General features: G+C 45.1%; 1 protein-coding gene across 1 annotated transcript in view; it reads right to left on the bottom strand.

Moving 5' to 3' along the window:
- The window catches only part of GAD2 (glutamate decarboxylase 2), an 89181-nt gene that overhangs the window by 51923 nt on the left and 9601 nt on the right, over window positions 1-27657 (bottom strand). The window contains exons 7-8 of the mRNA XM_063709963.1: window positions 22839-22954; window positions 6594-6673 (exon numbers count right to left, since the gene is read on the bottom strand). Coding sequence (XP_063566033.1) covers window positions 6594-6673; window positions 22839-22954 — 196 coding nt within the window. The remainder of the gene's footprint in view (window positions 1-6593; window positions 6674-22838; window positions 22955-27657) is intronic.

The following is a 27657-nucleotide window of genomic DNA, read 5'->3' as shown; positions in this document are numbered from 1 at the left end:
GGTGGATCACCTGAGGTCAGGAGTTCAAGACCAGCCTGGCCAACATGGTGACATGATGAGATCCTGTCTCTACTAAAAATACAAAAATTAGCTGGGCGTGGTGGCACACACCTGTAATTCCAGCTACTTGGGAGGCTGAGGCAGGAGACTCTCTTGAACCTGGGAGGCAGAGGTTGCAGTGAGCTGAGATTGTGCCACTGCATTCCAGCCTGGGTAACAGAGTGAGACCTTGTCTCAAAAAAAAAAGAAAAAAAAATGTACCTCGCAGGATCTTCCTTCACATGCAGCATTGGGCTTATTGCTAGAAAGACACAGACTATTCTCTTTCACTGGGACATTTCTTCTCAGTTGTGAACCTTCAACTGTCTGCAGAACATAATAAAACCTATCACCCAGCCACTGATAGACTAATATGTGGTAGGAACGGGTAACTACAAGAAATGAAAGCCACAGAGGGCAGGTCCAGGCTTGTGTTTTGGGAAGGCTGAATGAACTTTACAAAGCGCATTACGGGAAACAAGCATGAAGACTCTCACCTTGTTAGCCTTACATGGTGTTCTGAACTGTATATCTGACTTTTACAAGGACGTGCTAATAAAAATAAAATGGCTGCCGAGAGTGTTTTAATTGATTCTGACCCCAATGGTGGCTACAAATGATTGTCCACACCTTTCTCCTTGGCTTCTGAACCCAAACACTTCAATGTCACTTCAACCATTAGGGCCAGGCTCTCAGTCTTAAACTCATGTCATACAGATGATGTGAATTATCAATATAGAGTCAAAGATGCCATGTAGCTAATAGCACAGTTAAAATTTTTATCCAACATACTCTCATACAATGCTGCTAGGAGAACAAATTGATGAAATCTTTTGCAAGGTTAATCTGATGCATCCATTTCCTTAAAAACATTCATATCATTTCAATTAGTAAGAATAGAAAGAAATTGTCCTAAATGGAGAAGCTATGGATGCATAAGGACGTTCACTGAAGGATACAAAAGTTATTCGTAACAGTAACACAAGAAATAGAAAAATGTATAGCAGGTGACTGATATTTTGGACTTATCCCATTGTCGGATTGTTTTCAGCATTTTACATTTATCAACACATTGAATCTTCATAACAATCCTATGAAGCAGGCGCCATTACTTTTTTGTTTTTTCAGATAAAGAAACTGAGGCACAGAGAGGCATTTGCCCAGGCTAGTGCTGGAGCTGAGATTGGAATTTAAATAATTCAGCTCCAAAGCCAGCTCTCTAAATGTACCGTAATGAATGCTTTCTGACATATTCACATCTAAAATGTTATACAGTTAAGTGTGTTTGTGTTTGTAATCATGTGGAAAAATACTCATGTTATCATGTCTAATTAGAAAAAGAAAGATGAGGCTGGGCATGGTGGTGCACGCCTGTAATCCTAGCACTTTGGGAGGCCGAGGTGGGTGGATCACGAGATCAGGAGATCAAGACCATCCTGGCTAACAGTGAAACCCCATCTCTACTAAAAAATACAAAAAAAAAAAAAAAAAAAGCAAAAAAAAATGCCGGGCATGGTGGCAGATGCCTGTAGTCCCAGCTACTTGGGAGGCTGAGGCAGGAGAATGGCGTGAATCCAGGAAGCGGAGCTTGCAGTGAGCTGAGATCGCACCACTGCACTCCAGCCTGGGCGACAGAGCAAGACTCTGTCTCAAAAAAAAAAAAAAAAAAAGGAAAAAAAAACCAACAAATTTCTGTGCTTAGAAAAAGAGCTTCAAAGGTTTAGACACCAATGTGGTATTAGCGATGATCTTTGTACAGTGGAACTATGATTTTTCTCTGTTATTTTCTTTTTTTTAAAAAAAGTAAGCATATATTGCTTTTTAAATGGTAAATATGGTCATTTATTCCTTTTAAAGCTCTCACTGTGTTTCTGGCTTCCACTCACATTGCCCTCACCATCTCTCCTCCTTGCTTTACTTTGTATTTTCCGTCACAAACTTTTTTCTCCTAGGCCTTATTTTTTCCCACCTTTTATTTCTTACCCTGTTTGCTCTTTCCCACTTCCTTCTTTCTTACTCCTGCCTCTCCTGACCCCTCCTTCTTCCCTCATCCCACAAAGCTTATGAGCAGAAAGGGAGAAAGCCCCGAGCCCTAGCTGCCCAGTGGCCCATTTCCCTCTGTCTCTCCCAAGGGGTGTATGTGAGTAGACAGGGGTACTAGAGAGTGAGCCATTTTCTGAAACAAGCATACTTTTTAGTATTGTATTTCAGTTGTTCTAATGACTTCTAAAATTGTTGAAATAAGCTGGGTGTGATGACTCATCCCAGCTACTTGGGAGAGTGAGATGAGAGGATTGTTTGAGGCTAGGAGTTCAAGACCATCTTGGTCAACGTAGTGAGACTCCATCTCTAAACAAAAATGAGCTGGGTGTCGTAGTGTGGGCCTATAGTCCCATCTGCTAAGGAGGCTGAGAGGGGAGAATTGCTTGAGCCTAGGAATTCCAGGCTGGAATGAGCTACTGCACTCCAGCCTGGGTAAAGAGCAAGACCTCATGTGTTTAAAAAAAAAAAAATTGTTGAAATAAATATCTTTGACTTTCACATTTGAGGCCCCCTGGCCAGTCACTGATCGTAGGTCCCGCCGGCTCTCCAGCATCCCCCTCCTGCCTCCTTCTCCGCCCTCCTGGTGGTGCATGGCAAACCCCTCCTGCCTCTGTCCTGGCAGCCCTGTCCATGGTCCCTTTCCCCCACCACTCCTCTGTTTTCCCTTCTTGATCTTCCTTCTTCTAGGCCTGAACTTCTCTTGTGAGCAGAGTGTTGCCTTTAGATGGGCAGATGTCCTCAGGCAGGCCCCTTGTTCCCATGATGACCCACCTAGCTGGCCTGGTGGACTCATCCAAGACCACTTCTGCAGTCACACCTGATTTTCACAGGAGTAGGAGCAGTGATGCCGATGGTTTGAAGAGTAGAGTCAAGAGCCCCTACTGCTCTGCCAGTCACCTCTCAGCCCCCTGGGGTTCACTGGAGAACGCCAGCTACCAAGGCTAGCAAGGAAGACTGCCTAGGCCAGCGGGCCACGGCCCTCTAGGTGATTCTTCCCTCAACTCCAGGCTCCTCACCCATAACAGATCAACTACAGATTAAGAAAGTTTTAAAGTCATCTAAACATTTATTCTTCACATTTTTAAAAGCCAGTTTTCTCTTCAAATCTCAGTTCTTAAGTACCGGCTAGTGAGGAACACTGGTAGCCTTAAAAATATGAGGCAGCTCCCAGCACTTTGAGAGGCCGAGGCGGACGGATCATCTCAGGTCAGGAGTTCAAGACCAGCCTGACCAATATGATGAAACCCCGTCTCTACTAAAAATACAAAAACTAGCCAGGCATGTTGCGTGTGCCTGTAGTCCCAGCTACTAGGGAGGCTGAGGCACAAGAATCGCTTGAACCGGGGAGGCAGAGGTTGCGGTGAGCCGAGATAGCACCACTGCACTCCAGCCTGGGCAACAGAGCGAGACTCCATCCCCTCCCCTGCCAAAAACAGAGGCAATTTCTCTTCCAAAATGTGTTTGCCTCACTCCCATCCTTTTATCCTTAATGCCTGTCTAATTGCTAGGGCCTCCTTCTGGCCTTCCTGACTGGAGATCCTCTCACCTATCTTGCCTCCTGAAGGGTGGCTTCACTCATGTTCTTTAATGAAAATTATTTCCAGTTACCTTGTTTCCAGACCTATCCAGCTTAAATTCTAACTTTAGCTCTCCTTGCCCCAAAAGAGAAAATAACACCATTTTTTTTTTTCTGATTGCAAAGCTATGTTCTCTGCCAGCAATCAAACAAAATCAGGCAATATAAAAAGGTGTAAACAAGAAAGTGGTAAGCTTCTTTAACCTCATCACCCAGAGCTGAGTGGGGCAGGGAGCCCTTTTAGTGGTCTTCAGGCAATACTTCTAAGTGTGAAAATAAAGGGAAACGAGTTCCTTCAAGGGAAATTCCAGGCACTAGCAAGACCTGAGAAGTAAACGATCAGCTTCTGAGGAAGTTAGAACCACAGGATATTTGATTCCCTGTAGAAACTAAAGGTAACATCTTAACATACATCCTTGGGCTGTTTTTCACAAACCAGGACTCCAGGACTCCCACCAAATGGATTGGCTGGTACGTAAACCTCAGATGAGGGGAAACTGAGGTCTGAACTCTGACCACCTTTCTTTGCTCTAAATTTCTTCCTGAAAGGCCTGGAGGGAGGCACACCCCTGGGCCAGAGCTAGCATTCTTTTCTGCTGACCTCAAAATTTTAAGCAAAGCTGCTCTTCCTTAACCCACTGCAAATCAGAAAACCTTTCAATTCGCCTATGTCCTATAAGTCCCGCTTCAAGATATCCCACCCTTTCGGGCCAAACTGATGTGTAACCACCATGTATTGATTTGCAATTTGCCTGTAACTTCTGCTTTCCTGAAATTATCCCTGCCTTTAAAAACCCCTACCTGCAAGCCATCGGGGAGGCTGAGTCTTAAGCATGAGCTGCTCAATTCACCTTGCTTGGTGCCCTGCAAATAAATGTCCTCCTTTCTCCTGCTGCAAACCTCTGTGTGGATGTTTGGCCTCACTGCTGCTGGCGAGTGAACCTCAGTTTGGTTCGCTAACAGAGGTAAACATGGCTTATTTTTAGAGCTTTCTTTTTTTTTTTTCTTTTCCTTTTTTTTTTTTTTTTTTTTTTTGAGATGAAGTCTTGCTTTGTTGCCCAGGCTGGAGTGCAATGGCATGATCTCGGCTCACTGCAACCTCTGCCTACTGGGTTCAAGCGATTCTCCTGTGTCAGCCTCCTGAGTAGCTGGGACCACAGGTGCACATCACCACCCCCGGCTAATTTTTGTATTTTTAGTAGAGACAGGGTTTCACCATGTTGGCCAGGCTGGTCTTGAACTCCTGACCTCAGGTTATCCACCCGCCTCGGCCTCCCAAAATGCTGGGATTACAGACGTGAGCCACTGCCCCCAGCCGGATTTTTAGAGCTTTCTGAATTCCACATGAGCCACCGTATTTGCCACGGCTGCCCCTCCCCCATGCCTCTGCTAAGGCTTGGCTTCTGGACCCCGTGAGGTGCTCATTCCTCCTTCTGTGGCTTTGTCAGAAGCATGCGAATATGAGTAACTCCATCTTGAATAGGAGCTGGGGAAAATGAGGCTGAGACCTATTGGACTGCATTCCCAGACGGTTAAGGCATTCTAAGTCACAAGATGAGATAGGAGGTCAGCACAAGATACAGGTCATAAAGACCTTGCCAAAACCCACCAAAACCAAGATGGCCACGAGAGTGACTTCTGGTCATCCTCCTCACTGCTACACTCTCACCAGCACCATGACAGTTTACAAATGCCATGGTAATGTCAGGAAGTTACTCTATATGGTCTAAAAAGGGGAGGCATGAATAATCCACCCCTTGTTAAGCATATAATCAAGAAATAACTATAAAAATGGGCAACCAGCAGCCTCCAGGCTGCTCTGTGTATGAAGTAGGCATTCTTTTATTCCTTTAGTTTCCTAATAAACTTGCTTTCATTTCACTCTATGGACTCACCCTGAATTCCTTCTTGCACGAGATCTAAGAATCCTCTCTTGGGATGTGGATCAGGACCCCTTTCCTGTAACAGCTTTGCTGCTGGTATTCAATCTTCTGTAACTGCCCTTGCCTTTCCCTCCACTTGTCCAACTCACTCCTAATTTTAAAAATCCAGCTCAATTCCTGCCTGTTGCATGAAGCTTTCTAGGTCTTCTCAAAGTTCAAATGTGTACTTCATGCCATGCAGTTCCACCCTGTAACTATCTCCTTCTGACAACACTGCCTCTTCCCACCTAGCTCACATCCTGGCAGGGAACCGGGATCAACGTATGGTGCTTTTCTAGAGCCTAGTGACATGGTGGGCAATCAGTACACATCTGACTAATAAATACAAATAAATAAATAAATGGCCAATTGAGTGGCTTCCTTTAAATTTAATGAAAATTCTTAATGAAACTTTAGAGACTGAATCTAATTTTTAGTAGGTTTCAGGCCTACAGGCCAGTGATACTTTACGTGGACATTCTAAAATCTCTCCCACAAAGCACCGCACTGAATCCCAGAGTCCCTGTGAAGTTCAGGTGTCAATTAAGACAGGGATTTCCCCTGAGTCCTCTGGTTCCAGTTGTTGAGTTGCTGGTGCTTTATTTACTTCCTGCTCCCTATACTACGTCCCCTCCTGTAATCACCCCATCAAGCTTACACTATCTATGGTGCCCAAAGTGATGACACCTCCATAAATCAGTGCTCAAAGTGCCTGCTGTTGCTAACGTGCCCAGGTGATGAAAGTCTTTCTGCACTTTGTTGGTGTAGAATATTTTGATGGATTTAACAAAGGTTTTGATTCAGGCAAGGGCTATGGAAGGCTCCACGGCATCAAGGAACCACATCTGAGCAACAGAAGCAGGAGCGCATGTTAAAAAGAAACGAAGGCTGCAGAGGCTGGGAGGGAGGTGGACTTGCTGCCCCATGGTCCTCTCCTATTTTCAGACCAAAAGGCACTACTTGTGTGGAATTTGCAAATTGGTAACCAACAAGAGTTGCCGATGCATGCTCACCTCTCATCACATTTAATCAGAATCACGCTGTCTGTTCCAATCCCTAAGGCTGCAGCTCCCTTCTTGAGAGAAAAATGACTCTGTAAAAAAAATATATATATTTGCAATTAGTTTCATATAAAGACAAGATCCATTCCACTGGCTGTTTGTTTTCTGTTTTCCTTTTTTCCTTTCATTTCTAGTCTGTTCCTCCAAAGCCTGGGCTGCTGAGAGAAGATGGCATCCTTCACTTGTGCTTTTTTAAAAATTGTGGTGAAACAGCTGGGTGTGGTGGCTCATGCCTGTAATCCCAGCACTTTGGGAGGCCGAGGCAGGCAGATCACAAGGTCAGGAGTTTGAGACCAGCCTGGCCAACATAGTGAAACCCAGTCTCTATTGAAAATACAAAAAAAAAAAAAAAAATTAGCCGGGTGTGGTGGCGGGTGCCTATAATTCCAGCTACTCAGGAGGCTGAGGCAGGAGAATCGCTTGAACTCGGGAGGCGGAGGTTGCAGTGAGCCAAGATTGCGCCATTGCACTCCAACTTGGGAGACAAGAGTGAAACTCCATCTCAAAAAAAAAAAAAAATTGTGGTAAAACAACATAACTTAAATGCCATCTTAACCGTTTTTATTTATTTATTTTTTATTTTTATTTTAAGTTCCAGGGTACATGCGGGATGTGCAGGTTTGTTACATAGATAAACGTGTGCCATGGTGGTGTGCTGCACCTATCAACCCATCACCTAGGTATCAAGCCCAGCATGCATTAGCTATTTTTCCTAATGCTCTCCCTCCCCCCACACCCCCAACCCCAGCCCCGACAGGCACCACTGTGCATTATTAACTTTTTTCTTTTTTCTTTTTTTTTTTTTTGAGACAGAGTTTTGCTCTTGTCGCCCAGGCTGGCATGCAATGGCGCAATCTCAGCTCACTGCAACCCCTGCCTCCCGGGTTCCAGTGATTCTCCTGCCTCAGCCTCCCAAGTAGCTGGGATTACAGGTGCCCACCACCATGCCTAGCTAGTTTTTGGTATTTTTAGTAGAGACAGGGTTTCACCATGTTGGCCAGGCTGGTCTCAAACTCCTGACCTCTGGTGATCCACCTGGGATTACAGGCATGAGCCACTGCGCCCAGCCTTATTAACCATTTTTAAGTGTACATTTCAGTGGCTTCAAATATATTCACAGTGTTGTGCAAACCATCACCTCCATCCATCTTCAGAACTCTTTGCATCTTGAAAACTAAAATTCCGTGCCCATTAAACAACTCCTCACTCTCCCCACCCCCAACCCCTGAAAACCACCATTCCATTTTCTGTCTTTGAATTTAACTACTCTAAGTACCTCACATAAGTGGAACATACAGTATTTGACTTTTTGTGACTGGCTTAACTTAGTATAATGTCCTCAAGGTTCATCCATGTTGTAGCATGTGTGAGAATTTCCTTCCTTTTTAAGCTGAATGACATTCTATTACATGTACATACCACATTTTGTTTAGCTATTCATCCATTTATACAAACAGGTTGCTTCTACCTTTTGGCTATTGCGAATAATGCTACTGTGACATATGGGGGTACAACTGCCTCTTCAAGACTCTGCTTTCAATTGCTTTGAGTAGATACCTAGAAGTGGAATTACTAGATCATACAGCACTTCTATTTTTAACTTTTGGAGGAACATCCATACAGTGCTCCACCATGGCAGTACCATTTTACATTCCCACTCTCAGTGGACGAGGTTTCCAATTTCTCCACATCCTCACCAACGATCATAATTTTCTGTTTTCGATAATAGTCATCCTAATGAATGAGAGATGGCAACTCATTATGCTTCGGATTTGCATTTCCCTAACGATCAGTGAAGTTGAACATCTTGTGCTTAGCATCACATGCTTAGTGGCCATTTGTGCATCTTCTCTGGAGAAATGTCTATTCAAGTTCTTTGCCCATTTTGAATAGAGTCGTTTATTTAGTTTTTGTTCTTGTTGGGATTTTTGAGGGAAGCTGGAAAGATGCTGGAAATTGTAAATGGATCCAATAACCCGACACACAGTAACTCAAAGCCAGTTTTACATACAAGGCTTAACAATACATCAACCACCTCCAGCAGCTATGTATTGTATGGCTCCCAGGCTTATATGTTACCAAGAAGTTACACTCAGTTTCTCCCAGGTTCATTGAAACTCAGTAAACTCAGGTAAGAGGACAAGTGACCCTAAATCTAGCACTCTTTATTCCAGTTGCTGGAGGGGCTATTTGTTGCACAGGCAACTGCCAAGCCTGAGTCAGGCTTTAAAAAAGAGGCATCAATTACTGGCTGGGGCAGAATGACTTGTCTGCGTGTACAGAACAGGCCACACTGCCAAGCCACCGCCAAAGTCTTTGTGCCTTTGGTTATTGATTCCGGGTAGGATTGTGTGTCTCAATGGTTGTAATCACCGTGCCATTTGGAGAGCTGAGAAAGGCTAACCTAAGCCCAGCTGTACTGCATCTGCCCATCAGCCTCTTACTATTAACTACACATCATTAAGCTGTCCAAAAGAAGAGCTGCTTCCTCAATTTACATCTCCAAAGGGCTGCTGACTGGAATTTTAAGTTAGGGATCCTAAGAGGGTCCTCTCTCTTCGAATGCCCACTTTTGTACTCTTCTGAATTCTCAAACACACAGCACAGGAACTCTTAACACATATATTTTTAGGGGGTATGTCTAATCACCAAGAAGAAATCACATTTATAACAGCAGCAAATAATGATGACCAATCAAGGAGACCTGGAGCTGTGGAGTTTGACAAGCTCAGTGCAGCTAGAAGCAATGAGAAAGGGCCATTAGCTTCATTTTACAACCTAAGAATGACAAAGTGGACAGTCATTACCGTGATACCTAGGAACTAGAGGAGAAAGCTTAATTAGATCAAGGTTTGTAAAGATGCATGACCTCCCCCACCAGAAAAAAAGGTGGGGGGGTTCTTTTTTGTGCATTTGGCAGAGCCCTGGGCGACCCCGAAGAGAAGGAGCTCAGAGGCAAGCTAAGTCTCTTACAGCCAGAAGGGAAGAGAACAGCCAGCTGCCCCAACTAAGTAAATGCAAGCCACTCAAATTACGCCCCTCTGTGAATGAGCTCTTAAGCACTAAACTGCAAAAAGGCGAACTGGGGATAAGTAAGAGATCTGGTGCACCTGGTCAATGGGAGGACGTATTCTTGTCTAGTCTTTAATGAGAAAGAATAGGGGTTCTTAAATGAGGAGCAATTACCCAGGATAATTGATCACGGTACTAAATGCTGCAGATTTAAAGAAAAACACAGGCCCAAATAGAAAACTTAAAGACAGGGAACAAAGGTGAGATGAGGCATGAAAAAGAAAATTAGGTAGCAAACATCGAGTCTGTTTATATTTTGAGGAAAGGGAGCAGAGAAATAGCTTAACGTTATTCACAAATAGAAAGGAATCCATGGAGAGGAAGAAAACTTGAGAGGAAAAAGCATCTACCTAATGAAGGAGAAACAGTGAAGATAGCTTAAATGGCATGTCTCTCTGGGCCGGCGAGACCACATGTGGACAGTCATTTTTATTCCTTAGCACCACTTTGAATGGAAGTACTTGTTGATGAACCAGAGGAAAACAGTGTCTGAAGAACAACCACCTGGATGCTGAGAAGGCTGGAAAGCAGGTGTTTAGAGAGAACCTAAAGGGTTCTCTGGAAACAAATGTAAAAATTGAACCAGTGGCCGGGCACGGTGGCTCACGCCTGTAATCCCAGCACTTTGGGAGGCTGAGGCAGGCGGATCACGAGGTCAGGAGATCGAGACCATCCTGGCTAACACGGTGAAACGCTGTTTCTACTAAAAATACAAAAAAATTAGCCAGGCATGGTGGCGGGTGCCTGTAGTCCCAGCTACTCCGGAGGCTGAGGCAGGAGAATGGCATGAACCTGGGAGGCGGAGCTTGGCTTGCAGTGAGCCAAGATCACGCCACTGCACTCCAGCCTGGGCAACAGAGTGAGACTCTGTCTCAAAAAAAAAAAAAAAAAAAAAAAATGGAACCAGTGATTCAACAGTATCTGCAAGGCCAACAAGAATTGAGGGGAGATGTTTTAGCAAAGAATGCTGAGTTGGGCAACTACATCTGTCAGCAGCACATACTAGCAGACCACCCAGAGGAGTGAGGACGCAAACTACACCTCAGAAGATAACAACCTATTATCATCAAAGGGCCAAAAGGCCCTCTTCCCCTCAATGCAAGGAAGCTATTTATAGAGTTTTCCAAAATACCTCAATACACTTCAATTTTTTGTACTTCCACCTAAAAATACATGTGTGTGCACACTCATGCACGTGCATACACATACAGAGGAAACTTGGAGAAAAAGGTAACGTGTTGGGGAAAGTTTTGTTAGAAAAATCAGATCAGTTTTTGAAATAAAAGACACCTCAGTTCTAAAAAAAAAAAAAAAAGAAATGAGCAGAGGGCATTAAGGATATGTGACGTGGGTGGCCTTCAGGTGAAGGGCTGTGCCAAGCCTGGGATCGGGGGATAGGCTGCTCTGGAGCACATCAGGCTGGAGAGGACAGCGTCCCACTCCACCTGGCCCTAGACTGGAGGGTGTGGCATGAGTTCCTTCACTCTTCAATGGCTTCAGAAGACAAAATTCTGAACAAAAATTGGAAGCTACAAGAATTCAAATTTGTCCCAAAATAATCAAGACTCTTGTAATGATCAAGTTGTTCATTAATAAAATGGCTGGGGAATGAGCTAATGAGAATACCCTCATCCCCTCCCTGGATTTGGGAAAAATTACAGTAGAGCCTTGATAATAGAATCTAGTGCTTATTTAGGATTAAATCATATTTCTATTTAAGGACAATAGATATTAAAGCCCAAATAATTTTTATTTTCTACTAAATGAAAAAGTCAAGATTGATGGAAGAATAATTTCTCTCTCTCTCTTTTTTTTTTTTTCTTTTTTGAGATGGAGTCTCACTCTGTCGCCCAGGCTGGAGTGCAGTGGCACGATCTCGGCTCACTGCAAGCTCTGCCTCTCGGATTCACACCATTCTCCTGCCTCAGCCTCCGGAGTGGCTGGGACTAGAGGCGCCTGCCACCACGCCTGACTAATTTTTTGTTTTTGTATTTTTAGTAGAGATGGGGTTTCACCGCGTTAGCCAGGATGGTCTCAATCTCCTGACCTCGTGATCCGCCCACCCCGCCTCGGCCTCCCAAAGTGCTGGGATTACAGGTGTGAGCCACTGCACCCATCCACATTTTTTTTGTGTGTGTGTGATAGAGTCTCACTCTGTCGCCCAGGCTGGAGTGCAGTGGCTCGATCTTAGCTCACTGCAACCTCCGTCTCCTGGGTTTAAGTGATTCCCCTGGCTCAGCCTCCCGAGTAGCTGGGATTACAGGCGCCTGCCACCATGCCTGGCTAATTTTCATATTTTTAATACAGATGGGTTTTTGCTGTGTTGGCCAGGCTGGTCTCGAACTCCTGATCTCAAGTGATTTGCCCACCTCAGCCTCCCAAGGAAGAGTGATTTCTCTATTAAAAAAAATATGTAGGTAAACCAGACACAGGTTACATGATTCAGCTTATCCTTAAAACATGCACAAATAAATAAAGGATTTTATAATTATAAAATATTTGTAATAAAAAAATAAGCAGGCTTTCTAGGTTTGAGTGGGATGAGAATATTCAGCTAAGAGTGAGTGAGAAGGAGCGTATCAGGCTGGAGAGGGCAACGCCCATCCCTCCTAGCCCTAGACTGGAGGGTGCAGCATGAGCTCCTTCACTCTTTAATGGGGACAGTAAATCTAATCCCTTTAGACATGGTGGGAGAGTAAGGTGAGTGGTAGAAAGCTCTGAGACAAACTAGTTTAGAATCTTGGCATGCCGGTTTCTCCTCCTCTATTAGAATTGGGACAAGACATCTGGAAAGCCGTATCAATTATTTCAAGCCATTGCTGATTTCATCCAAATATTTAACTGAGACTGAGATCTGACTGCCTAACAGATCACAGGGTTTCAGGGACAAGCCTCTGCTGGGCTTGGAGGGCACAGATTATTAAGATAGTCCTCAGTGGCTGGCCACCTCCCCTACCTCATCTTCTGTCTTTGTTCCCCTCACTCTGTCTACCTGGTGCGTTGGCTTTCCTGGTCTCCTGTGAGCTTGCTAAACTTGTTCTCGCTTGAGTCTTTGCACTTGCAGTTCATTTTCCTGGAAAACCTTCCTTCAAATACTTACATGGTTCCCTCCCTCATTCAATGTAGGTCTCTGCTCACATATTACCTCCACACAGAGATATTTTTATGACCATCCTGTAAAGTAGCTGACTACCACCCTAATCTCATCATCACATGACACTATTTCTAATACTAGCTCACTGTGTGTCCACTACGAGAACACAGCAGGTTGCATGAGGGCAAAGACTTTGTCATAGCGTATAATTGACAAAATATTTGTTGAATTTGTTGACCACATACTCAGATAACAAATCCAGGGAAATGTCACTATTTATTGCCATAACTATCTGGCCACAAATCCCAATGTTGGTGTGGCTCTGGTGGACTCCGTGGACCCCAATGCCTCGAATCTAAAGCCTATTCTAAAAGCAAGACCAGGGGTCTTCTTGGCACCTGCCCCAGAAGGCCTAAGGTGGGGTCCTCCCCAAGCTGGAGGCAGCTGTGTGTTCTCCTAACCAGGCCAGCTGCTAGAGGGAAGAAAGAAGCAACACAGAGCCCTCAAATAAAGAGAAAGGACACACTGGCTGGGAAATCTTAGCTCTTAACTCTTCTGACATCCTATCAAGCATTCTACCTTCCAGCTCTGAGATCCATCAATTGACCAATTGTCCTCAGGCTTGATTCTTTTGTTCCAACACCCTTTGTGGGTGGAATTAGTGGGTGTGTGGGGAATGGGGATCATTATATATTGTCCTCAACAAGTAGATCTTGAAGCCCAGCCTATCAATGAGCTGAAATCTGCCTATTTGACCCTTCCTCATGCTTCCTGACCACCCCCCCACCATCCCCCGGGCCAATCCCTCAGCAGTTGCAGTTCTCACCGTATCCTCCTCCTTCACACCCTTCTGACACCTCCATTCGCTTGCTCCTATACAGTCCACCCTAAGATTTGAGGGAGATGATAACTACAGCTTCCTTAGAAATACTGGTCGCCTCTGTCCTTACTTCTGCTCGCCAGCTGGCCCGAAAGAACATTCTCTTGCTAAAGCATTGGATTTACAAAGAAGCTTGTGCTCTGGGAGACCACCTCATTGGTTTCTAATTATGATGATCTGGAGGGGAGGGGACCTCCCAGACACATTTTTAGAGACTGTGTGATTCGCAGGTGATGTGGATCTGTACACAGGCATGTCTGTGAAGCTGCTATCTTATTAGTCACACTCAGTTCTGACTAGTAGATCAAGGTGGCCCCATTGTGAGCTTATACTCTAAATAAGTGTCAAATGAAAGGAATGATGTGTAACAGGTTAAGTTTAACATGAAAAGAGATCCAAGAATGATCTTCAGTGACAAATGTGAACATCAGTACTGAGTATGTCTTCAGTCATTTTGATCACTCTGTGGACAACAATTATTTCTATGATTGTGGATTATGAAGAGTGAATGAAAGTGTGTAATGGAAAGAGGTGATGTGAGGCACAATGATGAGGGTTTGACACCTGCTTCTATTTAGGCAAATTACTTTCTCATGCTGAGCCATGATTTGCTCAGGTGCAATGATGAAGTCCTCTCTTGGCAGAATTGATGTGAGAAGTGTAGCTGTGGCATGTGAGGTGCCTTACATATCATTTTTGGGCTATCCCCAAAAAGGGTAGCCTTTCCTATCCTCCCATCCTCCTACCTAATGTGATACTGTCCTCAGGTCTCCCTCCTTACCTCAAGTGGCATTGTGAAATCTTCAAACAAAATTCATGTCAATCCCTTTCTTTTCTTTTGTGTGTGTGTGTGTGTGTGTGTGTGTGTGTGTGTGTGAGAGAGATGGAGTCTCGCCCTGTCACCCTGAAGTGCAGTGGTGCGATCTCAGCTCACTGCAACCTTTGCTTCCCGGGTTCAAGTGATTCTCCTGCCTCAACCTCCGAAGTAGCTGGGATTACAGGTGCTACCACTACACCCTGCTAATTTTTGTATTTTTAGTAGAGGTGGGGTCTCACCATGTTGGCCAGGCTGGTCCCAAACTCCTGACCTCAGGTGATCCACCTGCTTCAGCATCCCAAAGTGCTGGGATTACAGGCATGAACCACTGCGCCCGGCTAATTCACTTTACTTCTTAAAATAAATATGTGTATGTAGGGAAATCTCAAAATTATACAAGTAGCAATCTAGGATCTAGACCCTCCCAAGGCTGTGGATCCTTGAGTGTTGCTCTGGCACTTTGGGAGGAAGGGCACATCCCTCTTAAGGAAATCACCGGCCCCGACTCTGCTCTCCCTGCTCCCTCTGTCTCGTCTCCTGGCTGGGCTCAGCTCCTTCTAACGACAGTGTCATCTGTGAGGGGCTCACCGAGAGCCATGCGCAGTGCACTACCCTTCCCATGTATCATCTTGCTTCATCCTCCCCAGAGCTACGGAACCTGGGTATCATCATCCCCATTTTACAGATGAGGAGGAGATGAAGGGTCATGCCTTGGGAGGTGGCAGAGCAGGGCCTGTCACCATTTCATCAATTCCAAAGCTCACAGGATTTATCACTAACCTGGAGAACAGTAAGTCTGTTCAGCCACTTTTGACCTGGCACTGGGAACAAGTGAGCATCCGTCACCTGGCGTGGATGGGATCTCAGGAGCCCCTTCCCATCCCTTTCTTCCCCAGAACAAAGGACACTCGCTGAGAGCGGGCACTGGGTGTGTTCTGCCCACTGCTCTCTCCCCTGTGCCAGAAGCAACACCTGGTGCCTGCAGCACTAAAGGAAGGAAGGAATAAAGGAAGCATCTCTCTGCACAGTGGCTGAGTTGTGTCTCAGCACCTCACACCTTTGCCTCTCTGAGTGCAATGGGAATATCCCCAGGAGAGGCAATGGGGAGGTCTTACCTATCGCTTACATCTCAGCATGGCTTTCAGGTTCTTTCCTGAGAGGAGGTTTGGATGGACTGGGTAGAGGAGAAAATAACATGGGAGCGATGAGGGCCCCAAGGTGAGAAGGAGGTAGGAATGCAGCACCGGAGCAGGGGTGCTGAAGGTAAATAGATTTAGCCCACAATTTCACTCACTGTCAGTTCCGACTAAGGGGGGAGCAATACATTTTGTGGAAGTCATCTGTTTCCAAATTGCCCAAACAGCCCTGTTTCCAAACAGGTCACTGTTTAAAATAATTTTTTAAAGGAGATCTGTTTTTGAAACTAAAAACCTCTCCAATAATGATACGTGAAAGTCATCTTTCTGGCCAGGTGCGGTGGCTCACGCCTGTAATTCCAGCACTTTGAGAGGCCAAGGAAGGCGGGTCACCTGAGGTCAGAAGTTCGAGCCCAGCCTGGCCAACATGGCGAAACCCCGTCTCTACTAAAAATACAAAACTTAGCCGGGTGTGGTGGTGGGCGCCTGTAATTCCAGCTACTTGGGAGACTGAGGCAGGACCATTGCTTGATCCCGGGAGGCGGAGGTTGCAGTGAGCTGAGATTGCATCATTGTACTCCAGCCTGGACGACAAGAGTGAGACTCTATCTCAAAAAAAAAGAAGAAAAAAGAAAAGAAAGTCATCTTTCTGAAGATGTGGTGGCTCAAGCCTGTAGGCCCAGCTACTTAGGAGGCGAGGCAGGAGGAGTGTTTGAGCCCAGGAGTTTGAAGCTTCAGCGAGCCATGATCGTGCCACTGTACTCCAGCCTGGTAACAGGGTGAAATCCTGTCTCTAAAATAAAATAATAAACTAAAATAGAGCAATTTTGAGAATTACCTCCCCACAGAAGTGGGTCAAAGTCACAAGGGACCTCAGCAGAACATTGGCAACTGGTTCCGGGGGATGTGGGTGTGGGCCAGGCTTGGCATGTGAAGAGTGGAGTGAATTAGTTATGGTGATTTGCCTAAAGATCCACTGTTTGTTATGATTATGAAGAATATGTTTCCTAGATGAGGTTATGCTGTTTCGTGGAAGATATTTCTGGAAGAGCTTGTGCCACAAAGAAATAAGAGGAATTTGGAATTGAGCTCATGGTTTAGGCTTTCAAAGGATTCAGAGCTTGAGATGTGAATTATTGAGCTGGGATCTTAGCTTCCCTCTAAACCTACTTTAAAGAGAGAACCTAAAACTCATCAGGTTAATTTTTGCCAAGCCTTTGTATGACTGAAGATTTGGGGAACGGGATGAGATTCCAGCAAAGGATGTGTTGAACCAAAGGATCTTTAAGATCACTTTCAATTCTGAGATTTTGTGATTCTATATGTTAAAGAAAAGTAATCTTGGAACTCTTAAACGCTTGCCACAGAAAGACTAGTTGTTTAATTTAGTCTTATTCAAGTTTTACAAGAAAACAGTTGATTCAAACAACCAGAAAAATTTAATAGGTTGCCCTCCTCATCAGATAAGTAAAGCTCTAGTCTGTGTTGGTGGCCAGAAAAGAAGTGGGTGGCTTTGGTGGGGTGCAACAGAGACAGAGTGAAGGGTCATTTAGAAAACAAAATGACTCTTCCCTTCATGAATATGTGAACGTTTCTGGTTGGATACAGAAGGCCACAGAGTCTCGCAATGTCATTCCCATCCCTATGGCTCTAAACATGCCAATTTACAAACTCAGTGCTCAGATTGGAAGAAGGGATAGTAATGTGACCTGGTTCAGTAGATCAGGAAATTAGCATGAGAATAACCAACATGGGGCCAGGCGCAGTGGCTCACGCCTGTAATCCCAGAACTTTGGAAGGCCAAGGCAGGTGGATCACCTGAGGTCAGGAGTTCGAGACCAGCCTGGCCAACATAGTGAAACCTTGTCTCTACTAAAAATACAAAAAATTAGCCAGGTGTGGTGGCATGCACCTGTAGTCCCAGCTACTCAGGAGGCTGAGGCAGAAGAATCGCTTGAACCAGGGAGGCAGAGATTGCAGTGAGCTGAGATGGCACCACTGCACTCTAGCCTGGGTAACAGAGAGAGATTCCATCTCAAAAAAAAAAAAAAAAGGAATAACCAACATGGGGAAAATGGGATTTAAGAAAGGATGCTACAAGTGAATTTAGAGCAGCTGGCCAGAGACAAGCGTTTAGGACATCCAACCCAGTAGTTGAAAGAGCAGTCTTGGGCTGGCCACTATGCTAATCTCTTCAGTGATGGTGTCTAATTGAACCCTCCCAACAGTCTTATGAGAGGAGCATTAATATGACTTTCCTTTCCCAGATCAGAAAACTGAGGCATAGCGAGATTAAGTAACTTGTCCAGTGTCACAAAACTAGTACATGATAAAACCAAATATTTCAACCTGTGTTTGTCTGATTCCAGAGCCTATCCTTAGATGACACATCAAAGGAATGATTTTTCAATTCAATAAAATACACTGAATGCAAAAAAAGTTTAAAAAGAGCAGTGTTGGTATTATTGAGAAATTATTGAGGCTTCGAATCTGGCTCTGCCATTGACTGGCTGTGACACCATGGGCAAAGTATCCCCCACCTCTGGGGCTTGGTGTCTTCATCTGTAAAACAAGGTGGGATTTTTTTTTTTTTTGGTCTTTTTTTTTTTGACGGAGTCTCACTCACTCTGTTGCCCAGGCTGGAGTGCAGTGGTGCAATCTTGGCTTACTGCAACCTCTGCCTCCCGGGTTCCAGTGATTCTCCTGCCTCAGCCTCCCGAGTAGCTGGGATTACAGGCGCCAACCAACATACCTGGCTAATTTTTGTATTTTCAGTAGAGACGGGGTTTCACCATGTTGGCCAGGCTGGTCTCAAACTCCTGACCTCAAGTAATCCTCCTGCCTCGGCCTCCCAAAGTGCTGGGATTACAGGCGTGAGCCACCACACCTGGCTGAGGTTGTTGTTTTTTAAAGTTGGTTGATATTTATGCAGAGCTCTCTGTGTCCCAGGCACTGAGGCACAAGTTCTATAAGGCTCTCATTTGATTTTCTAGGAGTCTTGGGCCTTGGAAACCTCTCAAAATGTGTGAAGAGAGAACACCCGAAGCAGCGTCTGTCTTGACCCATGGCCTCCCTCTCCTCACTGAGTCAACACAGCAGCCCCTCCATTATCCTTTCTCCCTGCCAGCCAAGCAATTGAGGAAAGAAGTCTCCATGCCAAGATTGATGCTGTCTAGCCGGAGAAAAGGCATGTGAGAAATGCCTTGGTAATTTTCTTTTTTCTGTCTCTGGAGATCTATTTCTGGAGCTGGTGGAGACAGTGTGACTGTAAAATCTGAAAAGACCAAGAAAATATGTGGCCTGGCCTGAAGCCAGAAGGAAGCTACACTAAATGATGAATTGAAAATAATGTCTGAGGTCTAGAGCCCAGAAGGAACTAGCGATGGGGATCGTGTTACCTCTTAACCTGCAGCTTCAAAGGCAGGACTCACTTTTAAGAGCTCACCTGTCCAGGATGGTTAGGGTCAAGGGTTCAAGAAGATGCAGGACGGCTTTAAATGAGCTCTGAAAACCCCCTCCAGCCCAACCCTACGAGATGATGAGAATGTTTTTTGGTAGAAAGAGAGAGTCACAAATTAGCATCAGTTTCACATTAAGAAAACAGCTCCTGGTGGCAACTTGATCAGGGAAGGTATAAGATGTTAAGTCAATTGATAAGCTGCTGTATACAAAGCTCTGTTGCTGAATCTTTTAATCTGGTTTCTACAGTGGTAGTCGGTGCATGGAGCTCACTGGTCTTGGACCCAGTAAACCCAGTCTGATCTTGGCTCTACCTACCTAGCTAATTTCAGCCTCCTCATTTGTAAAATGCAGATAACAATCTCTGTTCTACTTGTCCCATAAGGGTGCTGTGAGAATCAAAGTTCCATATCTTCAAAGTGTTTTGGAAACTGTCAAATAGTAGTCAGATATAAGGTGTTATATATTAAAAAAACTATTTGTCAAAAATGATAAGGCAATGATAACCCAAATGATAGGCCAAAGTTAGAGCCTATTGGTATTTTAGGAGAGCTTCGTAATTCAAATGATCCTTCAAAGCTATATGCATAGATAGACACACAAGAAGGAGAAGGGAGAGTCAAATGGTTGTTATATGGCCGAATTGTGTTTCTTTCTCAGAAATGAAGAAGTAGTCAGGGCGTGGTGGCTCACTCCTGTAATCCCAGCACTTTGAGAGGTGAAGGCGGATGGATCACCTGAGGTCAGAAGTTTAAGACCAGCGTGGCCAACATGGTGAAACCCTGTCTCTACTAAAAACACATAAATTAGCCAGGTGTGGCGGCACATGCCTGTAGTCCCAGCTACTCTACTCCAGAGGCTGAGGCAGGAGGAATCTCTTGAACCCCAGAGATGGAGGTTGCAGTGAGCCGAGACTGCACCACTGCACTCCAGAGATCACGCCACGGCACTCCAGAGATCACTCCACGGCACTCCAGCCTGGGCGACAGGGCTAGACTCTGACTCAAAAAAATAAATAAATAAATAAATAAAGTAGACTGAGTTTACAGTATCAGGAAAAGAAGGTAGAGCAAAATTGTTATTTTTAGATCCTCAGACCACATGGCCTGATCAAGTCTCAGTCAATTTACATAAAGCATGAGGCTAAGAAGCTCATGCCCAAACCAGAGATGCCTGGCAGAGAGCACAGAGTGGCTTGCTGCTGGACCAAACTCATTTTAACTTGTGGACGCAGCTTGGAAGCGAAAAGAAAAAGATGCCCAATAAAAGATCATCTGGACTTTTTGAGGCTGAGAATGTAGTAACATCTAACTATTTAGGGGTCCAAACCCATTTCAGGAAAATAGTAATTGAGGAGAAAAATAGATCACGTTTTTCTATCCTTGGAGAAGCTGAGAAAAAAAAGTAATCTCCTGGTGGGGTAGTAGGTAGGGTGGGCTGAATAACAGATACTCCCTCCACAAAAATCACATCCTCATCTTCAACACTGTGAATATGTTACTTTACATGGTAAAAGGGACTTTGCAGATGTGATTAGGTTAAGGTTGAGACGGGGGATTGCCCTGGATTATCTGAGTAGATCCAAAAGAGAGAGGCAGGAGAGCCACAGGTGGAAAGAGATGTGGTGGTAGAAGTAGAGGTGAGAGAGAGAGAAAGAGAGAGATCCAAAGATGCTATGCTGCTGGTTCTAAAGATGAACCAAAAAATGTAGGTGGCCTCTAGAAGCTGGAAACAGCAAGGAAACGGATTCTTCCAGAGAGCCTCCAGGAAGAATGCAGCCCTGCTTCTCCCATTTTAGATTTTTGACCCCCAGAACTATAAGATAATACATTCATATTGTTGTAAGCCACAAAGTTTGTGATCATTTGTTCCAGCAGCAACAGAAAGATAAAATACTAAGTAATTTTAGGCTGTGTGGTTTTTGCCCAATGTGACCCCTATACGTTGAAGAAGGACATTTCACAAAATAATAAAACCCCAAAAGATGACTGAAAACAAGATGCTTTGATAATTTGTTAACATGGAATTGCTAGTTTCCTTTAATTCCACAGCTACTGCTGTGGTAATGAACTGTATCCACTGATTCCCAATCTATTTCCTTGTCATGGACACCTACAGACACACACACAGACAGACACACACACATAGACACACATACCTCACTTAAAATAGGAAATAGAAAAAGTTCATGGCGGATCTGGATCTGAGACCCACCACGGTTCTCTACATCTCCTGAGTGACATTTCCTTACAGGAGCCCTGAGTCTCCCTCTAGGCCCTTCCTCCCTCCCTGTCTCCTAGTTCCCTGGCTATCAGAGGGGCTTCCTGATTGTCTCTGAGGCAGCTGTATTCCAAAGCCCAGGCTACTGTGAGGCAGAGATCATGAAGGAACAGTCTTATGTTTTTGTTTTTTGTTTTTTTTTTTTTTTGGGAATGGAGTGTGGCTCTGTTGCCCAGGCTGGAGTGCAGTAACGCGATCTCTTCTCACTGCAACCTCCGCCTCCTGGGTTCAAGTGATTCTCCTGCCTCAGCCTCCTGAGTAGCTGGGATTACAGGTGCCTACCACCTTGTCTGGCTAATTTTTTTGTATTTTTAGTAGAGATGAGGTTTCACCATGTTGGTCAGGCTGGTCTTGAACTCCTGACCTCAAATGATCTACCTGCCTCAGCCTCCCAAAGTGCTGGGATTACAGGCATGAGCCACCGTGCCTGGTACGGTGCTATTTCTTTATGGTAACAAAACCTCCGGTCAAGTCAGCCAAAGACGAATGTTAAATGGTTCAGGCTGGGTATGATGGTGGCTCACGCCTGTAATCTCAGCACTTCGGGAGGCCGAGGTGGAAGGATCACTTGAGGCCAGGAGTTTGAGACCAGCCTAGCCAACACTGCAAGACCCTGTCTCTATAAAAAATAGAAAAATTAGTCAGCCATGGTGATACATATCCGGAGTCCCCGCTATCCAGGAGGCTGATGTGGGAGGACTGCTTGAACCTAGGAAGTTGAGGCTGAGGCTGCAGTGAGCTGTGATTGCACCACTGCACTACAGTCTGGGTGACATAGCGAGATTGTCTCAAACAAACAAACAAACAAACAAACAAAAAAGCTCAAGGCACCACGAGGGCAGAATATCTATCAGATCAGTGGGCTGAGTTTTTAAACAGAAAAACTGTATCAAAGGCTCCTCTGGAGTTTTGCTTACATGGGCCTAGCATCAATGGTCCAAATGAGCTCACAGTCCCTCTGCCTTCCCTCCTCCTCCCCTTCCCTTAATATGCAACTTGATTGCGCAGAAGCGAAGGGTAGGAACTAGAGCTAAAAATATTTTCCTTTATCTTTTTTTTTTTTTTTTAGACAGGGTCTTGCTCTTTCATCCAGGCTGGAGTGCGGTGGTGCAATCACGGCTCACTGCAGTCTCGACCTCCTGAACTCAAGTAATTCTGCTACCTCAGCGTCCTGGGATCATAGGTTTGTGCTACCACATCTGGCTAATTTTTTTTAATTTTCTGTGAAGATGGGGTTTCACTATATTGCCCAGGCTGCTCCTTTATCTTTGAGGGTTTTCCTGAATTTCAAAGAGTCAAGGAGGACACCCCATAGTACCACTCAGCTTTCTCCCCCGTTCTCTCCCAAGGTGTCTTCCAGAAAGAGGGCCTCTGGGGATAATGCATTTCCAGCCATCACTCCTTAAACTCGGGCTTTATGGAACATAACCTTAAACTTGGAAGGAACAGAAACACATACATGCTCAGAAGTGAAGGCAATGAGCCTGGGAACAGCAGCCATTCCTTTCTCCTTGACTTCCGGGAACATCTTAAAGCGTGCGATCATCATGGCATACATGTTAGATATGGCGCCACCTAAAGTGCACAGCAACACACAGTTACTTTATTTATTATCAACCTCATTTCACATGCAAGCAACATTCCTTATTTCCTCTGACCTGAGTCCTCCTTGGACTCAGAAGAAAACCCTATTGACTATCTTTAAACTGAATCCTCAGACTCAAAGGCGCTACCCCAGAGGGCACATTGGGACAGGACAGGTGCCACCGTCACACCCCATCTCAGTCACTAAGGGGAACTGCAGTGGATTCTACTCTTGCTGGAAGCCCTTTGAAGAGGTTTTAATTCAAAAGCAAAAGGTTTGCCTCCATCCCAGCTTGTGAGCGTGGTCATTCTGCACTAGGTGTGTAAAATTCTGGTTATATCTGGATGGAGAAACCTTTTTTTTTCATTTCAACTCATTCAGTGCCTTGCACTTGGATTAACATAAATCATCTGTTACTGGTGTAAGCTGTTAATCAACTTTTTTTTTTTTTCTTGAGACAGGGTCTCACTCTGTCGCCCAGGCTGGAGTGCAGTGGCACGATCTCCGCTCACTGCCACCTCCATCTCCTGGGTTCAAGCAATTCTCCTGCCCCAGCCTCCCAAGAAGCTGGGACCACAGGCATGCGCCACCACACCCGGCTAATTTTTTTGTGTATTTTTAGTAGAGACGGGGTTTCACCACATTGGCCAGGCTGGTCTCAAACTCCTGACCTCAAATGATTCACCCGCCTCAGCCTCCCAAAGTGCTAGGATTACAGGTGTGAGCCACCACGCCTGGCCTAATCAACAATTTTTGCTGAGCAGCAGTCCCCAGCCTTTTTGGCAGCAGTGATGCGTTTCGTGGAAGACAATTTTTCCACATACGGAAGGTCGGGGGCTGGTGGGGGTGGGGTGGAGAATGCTTTTGGGATGAAACTGTTCCACCTCACATCATTAGGCATTAATTGGATTCTCGTTAGGAGCATGCAACCTAGATCCCTCGCATGTGCAGTTCACAATAGGGTTCACGCTCCTATGAGAATCTCATGCGGCTGCTGATGTGACAGAAGGCAGAGCTAAGGCGGTAATGCTCGCTTGCCCCTTGCTCACCTCCTGCTCTGTGGCCCCGTTCCTAATAGACCGCAGACCTGTACCGATCCACCACCAGGGGGTTGGGGACCCCTGTTATAAAGGATAAACCTCCAAGTCCATCCATCATACTCATCTGTTCATTCCCTCTAAACTAGTTCTTCCCTCTCAAAGACATCATTGAAATAGAATTGTATTAGATAACAAAACTTATTTCATAAGTATAGAAAAACATACAACTAAGAGAATTTTCAGTCCATGTTGTATTACGTTTTCTGTGTCATCCAAAAGTTGTCAGGGATTCCACGCCATAAGATTTGTGCCTTGTAAGTAGAGTCTCACTTGACAAGCAAAGAAAACCCAGGGCTGTTGGGAAGTTTAGGATATTTGCAATTCAGGAAAGACAGATTGTCACGAATGCAAATTAATATGCTGGGATGGAAGACATGAGGCCATGGGGCAGAGTGAAGGTACTGCCTCTACCTCCTGACCAAGGGGAACACCCCAAGTCCTGCCGTCACGTGAGTGTTGTGAGTTACTCTCCTTCCTGGTGGCTGAGGAGCAGGAGGGCTCCATGTCAAGCTGAATGGCCCAGGCAGGGGTATGACCTTTGTCTCTTGAGCCCTGGGCTCTGATTCAAGCAGGCTGCCCAGCACAGAGCACTCATCACCCAGACACATGTCTCTGTCCTCAATCAAAATCAGGGCGATTCCTTCCTTTCTGGACTCTAGAGACACAGGACAGGCAGAATCAGGTAGAATTCAGGTCACGCCTGCTCTGAGCAGACACCCGGTATGAAAGGCTGGCTGTAGGATGCTGGAAGCAGGGTCTGCTTCAAAAGGAAATTCCATCCTAGCTCATGGTTTTGGCACTTACTGACATTTTGGGCAACATAACTGGTGAGGGCTGACCTGGGCATTGTAAAGTGTTGAGCAGCATCCCTGGTTTCTACCCACCAGATGCCCGTAGCACCCTCTCCCCCAGACAATCAAAAGTATCTACAGATATTGCCAAATGTCTCTTGTGGAGAGCAAAATGATCTTGTTTGAGAATTTAGTTGTTCTTAAAGAGGCTGGAGAAGGAAGGAGGGAAGAAGAGAAAGGGGAAGACATACCCAAAGAAAGTGCTCTTCACGTGCATTTCTTCTGAAGCTTCCAGCCCTGCCCTCCCACACCTCACTCTGCAACTCAGCTGTCCTCTGGCTAAAGGCTCAGCAGCCCTGAGTGAGAGAAAGAGGCTTCTGGGCCTCCACGCAGAGAAGACTGTTTTGTGTAACAGAGGCATGAGGACAAATGCGTGAGCCCTACCTGCTCTTATTTCCTACGAATCCTCTAAGAAAGGATGTAAAAGCAAGTGCTACTTTGGGAGACTGAGGTGGACAGATCACCTGAGGTCAGGAATTCAAGACCAGCCTGGCCAACATGGTGAAACCCCATCTCTACTAAACATACAAAAATTGGCTGGGCATGGTGGTGCATGCCTGTAATCCCAGCTACTCTAGAGGCTAAGGCATAAGAATTGCTTGAACCCAGGAGACGGAGGTTGCAGTGAGCTGAGATCGTGCCACTGCACTCCAGCCTTGGCGACAGAGTGAGACTCTGTCTCAAAAAAATAAAAAATAAAATACACGAATAAAAGCAAGTGCTGAAACATTATGAAAACCCTGTTAGCTAGGAAAAGGTCGGTGACTAAGCCAAGCTTTCTTTCCTAGCCCTTCTTTAGTCTTTGTGCTTTGTGACCTGCTGAGCAGTAAGGAATGCTCTATATTTCTCTGGTTCCCAGTGTAGGTGACATCACAAAAGGAGATTTCTTCTAGGAGTCCTAAAGGACTTTCCATGAAGCATGAAGGCTTTGGATATTATCGATGGAGGTATGACACAGTATGTTTTAAGTCACAGACCTAACTCTTCACATTGAGTCCCAGGGAATGAGACTTTTAGATCCCAGATGCATAAGATGTGTGGCTTTCTCTATCCCCACCCCTTAAATTGTAAGACCATTTACTGCAGGAGCAAGGCTGGTTGCTCCCGGGAATAGCATCCATAGCCAGTAAGGATGTGATGAGCCATTTCTCCTCTGTGATGTCTTGTAGAAAGTAGAGCAGAAACAGGTTGCAGTGACCTTTTCTGCTGTCTCCTCCCAACTTTGCAATGTCTGCACTGCACTGTAGTGTGACATCTATGGCTTGCATCTTGGCATAAGAGCAAATGGGTCTTCAGGCTCCAAGGAAGCCTATAATTCCCATGCTCAAGCTGAAGTCTTCTCCATGTGAAAATCCCCCATCATCAATGAGGGTGGAGGGTAAGCTCTAAGCCTAGCAGAACTGCCAAAGAGAATTCTTTCTCTGGGTGTATGTTTTCTGGGGCATGTAGGTTTTTCAGACCAGCCAGGTAAATTAGGCCTAGCTGTTAGTCAAATTAGTCAAATTTTCAGGGTCAACAGGTACATCTGTCCTCTCCCTACTCCCGGGACCATTAAAACTTATGCACGGGAATAAATTCAGCATAAAATAAATGCAAATAAAAGAAAAAAAATAGAGCCCAGCATGTTCTTGATTCATCTCAGGGACAGATCAATCCTATAACCAACCACACAAGGGTGGGAAGAAGAAAGGTAGAAATGATGCGGATCTCTGTACCCCACCTCATTCCTCATGAAAAATGTTTTCAAAGCATCAGGCAATGATGACAAAGCTCCCTCAACAGGGATGGTTTTCCAAAGGAAAACTAAGTACTAAGCGCCATAAAAAATAAAGGCTAGCTTAAAATTCATCACAGCTGGTGTTCAATGACTTTTTAAAAGGCTAATTTTCCCTTCCATTTAACTAACACCTTTTCCTTCAGCACCTGAAAAATTGTGCTATATATTTAAACACATAAAATAGCTGACCAGAGCTTGCAGGCAAACATGCTTAACTTAAGCCCTGGCCTTGGGGTCACTCTTGCTTACTTATCATTTCTTCTTTTCACTTTTTCTTTTCTCCCCTACCCCCACCTCATCATTTGCTTGTCTTTGTAGATTTGCTGAAGAGAGAGCACAACCACTTGGCCTTTGCTCTGTCTGACACAACGACAGGTGTTGCTCTGGCCTCTCTCTCAGGTGGGTCCTGTCTCAGTGGACTAATGACACCCACTCCTGCCACTGATTAGCTGATGGTCTGCACATTGGGTTTCTTTTCCATGGGTCAGTGACTCTCTTTCCATTGCCTTCCTAACTTCTGTTTCTTTTCTGCATCAAACCAAGGTCACACACAGAACCGTAAACCAAGGGCACAGCTTTTTGTTTCAGGTTGATTCTCTTGGCTGGAAGAGGTCTAAGTAATGGAGCTTAGAATGCAATGGCTGGTGATAAAAAGGCAGGATGGAAAAGACTGAATGGCATGATAAAGAAGAGAAGGGATGAGAAAGCTCTTGAAGAAATCGTCACCCTCTATTTTTGCTCTAAGAAATTCTCTCCCAAAGCGTTCTCTGTCCTCCTTGAAATTAGTGTAAATCCACTTTGGTGCTTGTTATTTCAAAGACAGGGTGGTCCATATGCTCTACTGAGTAGATATACCTTGCTATGCACCCTTGAACAGCAAATGCTTTATTAAATGAGGCTACCCATTTCCTTTCACTAATTCTAGGAAGAGCATCAGAGAGTGAATTTCCCGATTAGGAATCTTG

This window comes from Gorilla gorilla, chromosome 8 (assembly GCF_029281585.2).
Source record: "Gorilla gorilla gorilla isolate KB3781 chromosome 8, NHGRI_mGorGor1-v2.1_pri, whole genome shotgun sequence".
Lineage (NCBI taxonomy): Eukaryota > Metazoa > Chordata > Mammalia > Primates > Hominidae > Gorilla > Gorilla gorilla.
Note: the sequence above shows the minus strand (reverse complement) of the source record. Positions and strands in the feature narration are given on the sequence as shown.